Source organism: Globicephala melas, chromosome 10, assembly GCF_963455315.2.
Source record: "Globicephala melas chromosome 10, mGloMel1.2, whole genome shotgun sequence".
Classification (NCBI taxonomy): domain Eukaryota; kingdom Metazoa; phylum Chordata; class Mammalia; order Artiodactyla; family Delphinidae; genus Globicephala; species Globicephala melas.
In genome coordinates this window covers 97,263,845-97,274,770 of record NC_083323.1, presented here as the reverse complement: position 1 = coordinate 97,274,770, position 10,926 = coordinate 97,263,845, and the positions used below count along the sequence as shown (strand labels likewise).

The window sequence follows — 10,926 nt, the reverse complement described above, 5'->3', positions numbered from 1 at the left end:
TGCGAGGGGGCACAGGGCAGGGCTCGCGGTGCCTGGGACTCTGGGCTGGAGAGACCCAATTCTTTCACCAATGGATGCAAAAGGGGGTACCAATCGCCCAAAGGATACAGCTCAAAAGAGGACCTAAAAGAAACCCAAGCTTGAAGTTTCTGAGAAGCAGCGTCATTCTCTTCCCTCCCGCGCCCATCTTCTGCCTCCTGTCTCTAACCTCTGTCCACACGCACACACACACACACACGCACACGCACACACACGCCCTTTTCAAGAGCCCCTCAGGCCAGATCCTGCGGAAGGACGGACACCGCACCCATGCGGGTGCGCAGCCCCGGGCTGGTCTCAGCTGCTCACACACTGGTGTGCTGAGACCCCAGGGACGAGCTGCTGCCCGGCTGGCTCCGGCCCGAGGGCACCGGGCTGGCTGCCGGGCTGCCCCCACTGCGACGGCCGGCGCCCTGGCTCCTCCAGGCAGGCTCCTCCGTCGGCCTGAGCGTCTCCTGCTCCTCTTTCAGGAAGAAGTCCACAAACAGGCTCTTCTCCCTCTTGATCTGGTCACTGATGTCGGTGGGGATGTCAGGGATCACCCAATCCACAAGGACGCTCAGGAACATCACCAGGTTCTTGGAGAGCCGGAAGGGGGTGGTGAGAGGAGAGGCTGGGCGGGAGGGCTCCACCGCCCCGGGGAAGGCGGGCTGGGCAGCGGTGAGGGCACAGACCCCAGACCCGGGGAGGGGGAGCAGGGGGCCTCTGGGCTCCTCTGGCTCCTCGGCCGACTCAGCCAACGAGCTTCACTGTCCCTTGGGGTCCCCGGGTGAAAGTGGAGTAGGGACAGCACCCATCTCCCAGAGCGCCCCTCCCATGCACGGCCAGACAGTGTGAACTGGCTTCTTCCCCTCCGCCCCCCTGCCCCCACGTGTCCTGTTCTTGCCTCCAGGATCCGGGCTCCAGAGCCCAACGGCCCCTGCAGGGCTCTCCCTGAACCAACCGCCCCTCTCTTCTTCCCAGCTGTCCCTCCGTCCCCATACCGGAGGTGGACCCTTGGTTTCTGCACTGACTTCCGACCTCAGCCAACCCCACGTTCTGGTCTCACGGCCTGCCTGGGCCCTGCCTCAGAGGGCCTGCATCGGTTCTGAGGTTTTGTGCACATCCGTAAGTGCCTTCCTTCCCCCCAGTAAGCCACCTCCCCTCCCATAGTGTAGGATAAGACCCTCCCTTCCTGGGAGCGTTTTCTATTTAAGTGGGTGAATACGTTCTGCAGTGCCAGCACCGCCCGCTAAAGGGCAGCTCCCCGTATGCTCTGGCTCCCAGGCCTGCCGCGGGCTGCCCCTCACCCTCCAGCTGTAGTTTCCTCTGCCTGCCCATCTTATGCTCGCACGCCCCCTCTCCTTAGACCTGGAGGACAGTGACAGCCCAAGAGATGTCGGAGCCCTGCCATCTGTCTTCCACGCTCTGAACCCACCCCCAGCTCGACCTTGAACCCTGCGTGCTCCCAGGGCCCAGGGAAGGCTTGGGAACCAAGGGCTGCTCCCAGAGGCTGCCATAAGTGATCTGGAGCCGCTTGGTCAAGTCAGATGCTGGCCTTTTAAACCGAGTCCCGAGGTGAGGCTCTGCTCTCCCACGCTGTTGCCCACTTCCTGGTCTTAGGTGTACATGGGACTCAGTCTCCACCCTGCACCTTACTCCACATCTGTCCTGTAACCTTACTCTGCTTTATCCTCCTTCTGCAAATCCATCCGTTAATGAAAGCCCTCACCCAGGGAAGGGTCTCAGGGCTGCCCGCCGCACGCAAAGGCCCCCGAGTCACAGAGCGCCCTGAAAACCCGGAGACGGGGCCACCTGTACCCCTGCAGCCCGGATCCTGACCTGCTGTGCCTTATCTGAACAACTCACCTGGAAGATTATGACAAAAGCCAGACGGGCAGACAGAACGGACCAGTACTGCTTGGAAAACTCATAGGGGTTTGGGGCCCAGGGCGGCTCCCGGTAATCCTTAAACCTGTGCAGAGAGAAAGGCCATGTGAAGACTGGGAGGAAATGCAGGGAAGGAGCTACTTCTCTGGTGCAGCCTCAAAGGTCAAGGCAGAAGGCAAAGCCCTGACTCTCAGACTCGGGGGCGTAGGAGGCAGAGGTGAGGAGTCCACGGCCCAGCCAACAACGTCCCAAAAAGGGCCAGAGTCCAAAAAAGCCAACATCAGCCTAGAAGTGGCTTTCTTACTCTCTCCAACATCCCCAGAAGCTTCCTCTGGATTCTCCTTCCAGAGGAGCCCAGGAATCACAAGAGGAACCCAGGACTATGAGGCCATCCTGGCTCCACTAGCCTGTGGGCTCTGAGGGGGTGGGGAGACCCCCAGACACCACGTACATTGCTCCGCAGCCCGGGGCTCAGTGAAAACGCAGGTGCCAGCAGACGGTCAAGGGTGTCCTCCCCAGCCGGTTGCCTAGGAGAGGGGCCAGCCTCGCCTGATGGCTGATTCAGAGCAAGCTGAAGGCCGAGTGAATTCTGGGAGGAGGGCAGTGGTTCAGAGTCTCGGTTGGGCAATATCCCCTTTCACTAACCATCTTTATCACCTGCCCACGTGGTTTAAGAAATAAAATGTCAGTGCCTGACGTAAGCTCAGACGGTGGTGACGTCTAGGGCTCGTCCGAGCTGTTGCCTTTTCCCCCCATCTTGGGATGACTCATGTTAAAAACGGCTTATTTTCTCAGACTCCCTTTTTTTCTAAGCCTGGAAAAATAACAAGAGTTGGTACAGAAGAATTATGCCCCTTCACGGAACAGTTTTCTCCATGGAATTCAACAAATCTTCGAGGCTCAGTAAAAGCAAAACAAGCCCTGGGCTGAAGCAGAGGTGGGGTGGCACCAGGCCACCAGGCGGGGCGCACGGCTGCCGAGGAAGGCGGGGAGGGAGCTCTGTCCCAGGAGGGGCCCAGGGGAGAACAAGCATAGACTGAACGCGCAGCGTGTGTCCATCCCCAAGCAAGGGGCTTTTCTGGAGGTCTCCTCATTTCACAACAAGATCCTCAGGAAGGCATGGATATCCCTGAATAACCCAGGAGGAAACCGAGGCTCAGAGAAGTTCAATGATTGGCCAGCAAGGGGTGGAGTCAAGGTGAGAATCCAAGTCTGCCTGAATCTGGGCTTTTCTCCTATTGTCGAAAAGCTCCTGACTACTAGCTGCTGTTTGGGGAAGGGGGTTCAGCAGTGGGGGCTCTCTGCACCTTCCCCTGTGCCGAATGAACCCGCTGCTCTACCACATAGAAGCACAGTGGCTTCCGATGGCCCAAGAAGACATAAAGGGGAGAAGAGAAAAAAAACACAGGAAGATGAAGAGATGCAGGGCAAAAGGCAGAAGAAATCACAGTGGGGAGAGCCAGCCGCAGAAAGAGGCAGGCGGAGAGGTGGGTGCTGAGCGCTGGACTAGGGCTGGGCAAGAGGCCAGGAGCTGCCCCCTCCTCACCCGGTCCCTCTCTTCCAACAGCTGATCGCAGCTGCTGCAGGCCTGGTTTGTCATCCGGATGAAATGCAGAGCTAACTACGACCCAGCTGAACACCGTGGGGCTTATCCTCGCCATCCCCGGCTGCGGACAGAAACACAGCCAGCTCCAGACCACGCCCGCTCATGGGAAGGAGGGAGGGTGTGGCCAAGGGAATAAGGACATTTGGTTGGGAAAAGTACTCAGGCTCACCCACCCTCCTGCTGTCCCCCCAAAACCCCACGGCAGAAGGGAATTTATCTTGCTTTTCTCAAGACCTCTGGAGGAGGGGTGATACACACACACCCCTACTTTTCATGGTGAGGAAATCCCTCCCCAGGTCTAGCCCAATCCCTGCTGCTGCAGTCAGAGTCCATCTCCCTTGTTTTCTAGCTCCATCAATGAAGGAACAGCTGCTCACTGACCTCAGTATGACAGCCATTGCTCAGCTCTCTTTTTTTTTTTCCAGTCTGCAAAGAATCCATAAATAATCTAATTCTGGTCCCACTTCTGCTACTAACTCACTACAGCTTTTGGAAACGTCACTCTGCCCTCCCCGAGTGTCCACAACATGTTTTGAATCTGGCAGGCACACCCATCTAATCAAGGATCTGGGGAGAGATTAACACACAGATACGTCCAGAAAGCTCAGCTTGCAATCCGTCTGTGCCAATGGCCTAAGGGTGCTTTGTCAGTAACTACAGGGCAAGCTATGCCCAGAAAACAGCAACACGCAATTTAACGAATTATACATCTGTTCACATTTCTCTTTTCAAAGCTCACTTTTTAAAAATACTGTGACCTGGAGTAAGCAATGCATTTTACATTAGTGCACACGTACGTATATATCACAGAAATAAAAATCACACACACACACAAAACATACTCATCCTTGCTGTGCGCTGTGCACGGATAGTTTCTTGTTCTCTGCTATCCTCTACTCTCCTAGTCTTTAAAATGCTGGTCATGACCCACTGAAGTGGTTTCCTAACTCACTGATGAATTCATCGTTTGAGAAACACTGATTCCAGTAAGCCTCTGCCACCAGGTAAATGATGGCTTATTTACGTTCCAATATAAGCTCTGATTTCAGAATTTAAAAAAAAAATTCATCCTAAGAAGTCAAGCGTATCAAATGTTTCTGAGTAATCAGAAGACACTCATTAAACAAAGAGATCATTAGTTTTAAGACTAGAAATGTCCAGAAAAGACAGGGTGGCTAGTGGACTTAATTGTGGCCAGCCTGGTGACAGCTGTCTGTCTATTTCGCTTCCAAGCCTAGAGCAGAGAACAGCATTGGCAAAAGCGTGGGCTTTGGAGTCAGCAGGTGAAGGCCTGATCCCACCCCCACTATTTCAGTTCTCCATCCTCTAGACAGTTACCCAAAGATCTGATGGCCAGGATCCTCGTCCATGAAATGTGGACTTTGCATCTCACAAAGCTGGAACGAAGACCACTCAGCATACTACCAGACATATCAGAGGACTCAATAAATGTTCTTCCTCCTTTAACCGAAGGTGACTTAAGAAATACGCGTCTTCTGTTAAAAGAAGATGGAGCATACACATCCCTGCTCCCAGGGAGCATCCCTGTTCCCCTGGCTTTCCAGGAGGATTTCTGAGCACTCAAGCTCGGACGCTCCGAATTTCCCATGATGCTGAGATGAATAAAGAAGAGAAAGCCAACGCCCAACTGCAGGGAGCTTCTCTCAGGCTCCGGGTCCGGGTAAATGGCACAAAGCAGGGAAGCCTCAGGCTGATGGGAAGGAGAACTTCTGCTCCATTCCCATTAGCTCCAAGGCTTTCCAAAGCACACCCTTTCCCCTGGTTTTGAGAGCTCTGGCTCTCCCAAAGTCCCACTGCGTGGTCAAGCACTGGGCGAACTCCACATCTGGTCACTTCCTGCATCTGCTGGCTGGGATTGAAGCTCAGGGATACTTTAGGCATGGTTCCCAGATCTCACCCTCATCCCTCAGTCTTGCTTTATTTTCTTTGAGCCTTAACATTGAGTTTGAGAGTTCCCTGTAGGCTTGTAATAAGGAGAGTCTTCCAATAAAGAAACGACTAGAGGGTCTAAAAAGCATGTCTGCACTGGAGTGGCTGGGCCACTTACTAATTGTAGGAAGCCGAGAAAGTTATTCCACATCCCTGGACCTCAGCGTTCTAATTCACACGGAGGCAACAAAACGTGCATCTCTGTGCCGAGTGTACGGTAGGTGCACGCGCGAGAGCCCTCTCAGCCCACCATGAGCAAACGAGCACACGCGCGTGTGTGTACGTGTGTGTGCACTGAATGTTAAAGGGAAACAGTGAGCAGTAAAGAAGACGGCACACGTGAGTGTAATTTCTAGTGGCAGAAATGGACACCATGGTTTCTTCTGGGAGAGAATGACTGGGCGAGGGGCTGAGAAGAGGGGCTTTTCCTTTTATACGTATATACACACACATATACATTATATAGAATTACTTTTATAATAAAAAGTTCATCATCAAAGAAGGATGCAATTAATGGTACCATTCGGCTGACTCCAATATATCTTTATACTAAGCTTCCAGGAGCACAGGTATAGTATTCAGTCAGGCAGACTCACATACGGTAAGTGAAAGCGGTACAAAAATCAACATCTTCTCGGCTTTAAAACTGCATTCGTATTTTACCTAGATTGTTCTAACCCTATGAAATAGTCACATTGAGCTGAATTTATACACTAAAGAAACAAGGTTCCTATTAACTCAAAATATATGGCATTATTATAAAACGAGTCCGTGAAACATCTTAAAGGTTCTATAAATTCATTTTTAAGTTAATCCATGGAACAGTGTCTGAGAAAGAGTCATATAAATGCATCGCCGTGGCTACCGCTGGGAAGATGCCTAGGGCTGGGCGGGGCCGAGTGGAGGTGGGGCAGAGCTGGAGAGGTTGCCTGTAATGTTTAGAATGTTTGCAGGAATAAAGTAACGTATTACATGTGTCATCCACGATTATATTTTTACACTAAGTATAAAAGAAGCTTTGGAGATTATTTATTCCAAGTCCCCACTTTTACAGATGGGGAAACTGAGGTGCACAGTGGGAAGAGAGGCTCCTGGCTCAGACACCCCTTCCCATCCTCACTTGCAGGGGTGACCAGCGACAGTGAAACTGGCCACAGTTCATCACAGAACAGAATCACTGCGGGCAGGAAGGGTGCCAACGTAACAAACTGAGGGGTTGGTCACTGACATTCAGAAATGGCTTTTTTTAAAAAAATGATGTTTTAGTTATAAATGCATGTTTTAGTTATAAATCAATTAGTAGATGCATTTCTCAGCTCAAAACAGTGGTATGTAAAAAACAAAATTTAATACACCCAATGGAAAGTAATGTCACATTAGTGCTGAACACAACGGCATACGATATTTCTGTACCATCTGAGCTGCTTAAAAGCGTCTTCTGTAATTGACTTTGAACAAGGGAAAACAGCACAGGCCATTACGGACTAATCAGGCCTGGGGTGATGCAGTGTTGATAAAGGTGAGGAAAGGCACCACCACAGAAAGCTGGCTCTCCCTCTGGTCTCCGCCAGAAACAGATGAGAGGCAGGCAAACCCTGGAAGGGAACTCCCGGGACCCTGGGATAGGGAAGAACTTGGGTCCTGCAGAAAAACCTGCGGGAGCCATCCAAGGATGCTGTTTCGGGACGCTCAGCATCTCTAAACAGACCCAGTGGGTTGCCCAAGCCCAGGTGGGCTCCTTGAGCTCTCAGACCCGGGTCCCTGGCCAGGTTCTGCCCTACTGACCTCTCTGCTCCACTCCGCTGAGCCAGGAGCTCGAGTCACCATCCAGCCTGTAGGATACAGTGGTCCCTCGACCCTGTCAAATGACCACTAATCAAGCCTGCAGACTGACGTCACGGGGCTGTTTACGGAGCAGCCCGGCCGGGGCAGTCAGATGGCTAAGGCAGACGTTGCTCCAAAAATGCTGGGAATGCATCTCAAATGGGCAGCCGGAGACTTGTCCTAAATTTTATTGCTATTTTTAAGATACCTCTATCCCTGGCGAGGCCGGACTGGAGCCGGAGACCTCAGTTTTATTTGACCACATTTATCTCCGGGGGTCACGGAGAGCTAAGAATAAGAAGGGTCATCGAGTTCCCAACGCTATTTGCCAGGAAACAAGGACAAACTTTGCATTTCCCATCACGGGAGCGGTTCTAGACGTGGGCTTCGGGGCTAGTTCTAGCGTTGTCTGTGTTTCTCAGAATCAATCTCTCTCCCCACCCAGCCCCCTCCATCCCCCACCCCCTTCATTTCTATTTCCGACAGCTGCTGACGAATCCTGGCTTACAAAGACATCCGTAGTTTATGCCTCCACTGCATCAACCTCCAGAGACTAGGCGAGCCAGACAGGTCCACACGGCATGCGGTGAGGAGAACCTACCTGGGGTAGGTAGAGATCTTCATCAGCAATCCTCATCCACCTAGGATAGGTAGCCCCCAAGGTATACCCACTTGAGACGGCATATCTAGATGATTCGATGACCCCGCTCCCCAGACATCTGCTTACATTTCAAACTAGGGCAGCTTTTTTTTTTTTTTTTTAGATGTTGGGGGTAGGAGTTTATTAATTAATTTATTTATTTTTGCTGTGTTGGGTCTTTGTTTCTGTGCGAGGGCTTTCTCTAGTTGCGGCGAGCGGGGGCCACTCTTCATCGCGGTGCGCGGGCCTCTCACTGTCGCGGCCTCTCTTGTTGCAGAGCACAGGCTCCGGACGCACAGGCTCAGCAGCCATGGCTCACGGGCCCAGTTGCTCCGCGGCATGTGGGATCCTCCCAGACCAGGGCTCGAACCCGTGTCCCCTGCATCGGCAGGCAGATTCTCAACCACTGCGCCACCAGGGAAGTCCGGGCAGCTCTTTATTTTCAATGTAACCCACTGGTCTCCACAGCGAAGTCAGAGATGATACCAGTGAGAAGTCCCTTCCATCCCCCACCACGGTTCCCAGTGCCCTAAGGTGAGTCCACACACCCCCACCCCCATGACCAACATGCTCTTCCTGGTCTGGCTTCTGTGTTTCTCCCCGCCTCACCTCTCTTAGCTCACGCCTCTCGTTCCAGCTCTGACCACTGAGCATGACCTAGCCCCTCTACCTGGGACACCCTGTTCTCCCTGGACCTCTGTCACCACCTGACAGCCCCCTCCCACCCAGGCCGGCTCGGTCCCGTGAGTGAGCAGTTTCAACAGGTTCTCCTTCTGGCCACTCTGGCACTGGACACTTAGGTCTGGGTCAGGTGCATGGCCTCCTCCTCCAAGGCTCGGAGAGCTCCCTGCAGTTGCCCGACTGCACGTACGGAAGCTCTGTTCTCATCGCTGAGCGCATGCTCATCTCGCCTGTCCAGCGAGACTCCTCGCGGGAGGCACTGCGTCTTGTTCCCTCTTATATAACCAATGCCAAGCCTATAGTAACGCCTCAAAAATAGATGCACAATGAACCTACAATCCCCACTGGTACGGAGTAAAGAAACAACGGTGGACGTGCCAGAAATGCTTTTGGTTTGATTCCTGAATGATCTATTTTCTGCAGGTACGTTTTTCTTGACAGAAAAACAGCATGCACTTCCTGCACACGCACCCAGTGTTAATTCCGCCACTTAGCAGGCCACAGATGAGCCACGATCCCATCTACTTTCCTGGAAACAATGGAGGGAAGAGTTATCAGGGCTTTACATCTGGCTGGAAAGTCCAGTGACTCTGACGGTAGATACAGCAAAGCTTGATGTGACCCATGTGTGCTAATAACACCTGGTCTCCTGGGCACCCGTTGTTTTGGTTGAGATGCATCCATTCATCTTGACTTCAGATCTCAGAGGAGGAGGGAACTACCCACTAGTCTGAGATCACGTGCTTCAGATGGAGATAATTCCACTTCCTACCCCTAACCCCACGGCCCCAAAGACCATGGAAAGCGTCGCATTCTTCTGGCCACAGCGATCGGCTCTGGATAGGAAGTGCGTACTAATCCCAGCCAACAAGCGGCAGCAGGACTTTTGTTGAGATTGTTGGGAAAGAAGTATAGGCTTTCGTTCCCGCTGGACTCGGACACAGTATGATACTGGCCTGGAGCTGCTGGCAGTCATCCAGCGTTTGAAACTACAGTCATCACTGACTACAGTAGGGTTGGAAGATGGAGAAAGATTTGGTTTGGGCAGATTGAATCAAATCTACCCAACTAGAACTACCGTCGACTCAATAGAGAGGCATTAAAGTCCCCTTGTGTTTAAGCCAGGGTAAGCCACTGATATATCTGGAAAGCACATTCGTAGTGTCACTGGAAGATGTGATGGTCAAGGACAAGGTCAGAGTCCCTTGGTGCTCTGGCGAGACTTGTGCTTCTAGACCAACTAAAGGAACAGCGTTAGCCTCGCTTCCCCACATGACAAGTCACACTCGTGCTGCAATCCCCCGAGCGTGGGCGTCGAAGCTTGTGTTCCTGGAGAGACGTGAGTCTTGCTTCCGGCTCTGTTGCTAGAAACCTCTGTGGTCTTGGAAAACTCTTCAACTTTCTAAGCCTTGGTTTCTTTTTATGTAGAATGAGAGTTTCAACAAGATGATTTCTGTACCTTTCAGTTACAAAGATGATTTTGTCCTCACTTTTCAGTGCCCGTTCGTTTAATGTGAAGGTGCTGGCTGACTTCACCTACCCTGCTGGAGCAAATCTAAATGCTACCAGAAAAGGCCACCAGCTGGTCCAGACCCCGCTGTACAGCGGATCTGCAGACCCAAATCCAGCACCATGGACAGACAGCCTGGCCCGCCAGCGGTGGGCCCTGGGCAACGCAGGGTAGTAGCCCAATCTGCCTACTCGAGTGACGACTTGTTACAGTCCCAGATGCGAAAATGCTAGAGACATCTAGGCCACGTGAATCAGTATCTGTGAATAAATGGACTTCTCTATTCTTAGATCTGGTCCCTGACTTTGAGCCTTTCTGGTTGGCTAGTGTGAAGCCCTAAAGTTATTGCTCCTGGGACCAGAATACCCTTCTATTTAAATCACATATTGGGAAGGTTGTTGAACTCAGTCCTCTGGGTTGGGAAGACCAATTCGTTTTCTCCCTTTTGTGGTTCAGACTGAGTCTGAAAGAACTTATTCCCCTCTGCTCTTTTTCTCTTTCTTTGTCCTTCTCTGGTAAGTAGTGGAGAGTTTTCTGTTTCTCGGCTTCAATGATGCCGGTGCTGACAAATTACCATCATGACTCTAAGCTGGTCCTCTCAGGAGTTCCAGCTATTCCCTCTAGGTGTTAGATGGAAACTGCCCCTTAGATTTCCGACCACCATTTTAAATGCAACATGATCGGAATCAAATTCATCTAATTTATGATAAATTAGATTCTCTTGGCATCTTCCCCATCCCTGTCAATGGACCCACAATTTCCCAGTCCTCTGGCTTCAGCCCAGACTTTGGAGTTATCCTTGATTCA

At 52.0% G+C, this 10,926-nt stretch overlaps 1 protein-coding gene across 1 annotated transcript in view; it reads right to left on the bottom strand.

Moving 5' to 3' along the window:
* Positions 1 to 344: 344 nt before the first annotated feature.
* The window catches only part of ANO2 (anoctamin 2), a 318,066-nt gene continuing 307,484 nt past the window's right edge, over positions 345 to 10,926 (bottom strand). Inside the window, exons 25-26 of the mRNA XM_060305839.1 lie at positions 1,888 to 1,993; positions 345 to 617 (exon numbers count right to left, since the gene is read on the bottom strand). Coding sequence (XP_060161822.1) covers positions 345 to 617; positions 1,888 to 1,993 — 379 coding nt within the window. The remainder of the gene's footprint in view (positions 618 to 1,887; positions 1,994 to 10,926) is intronic.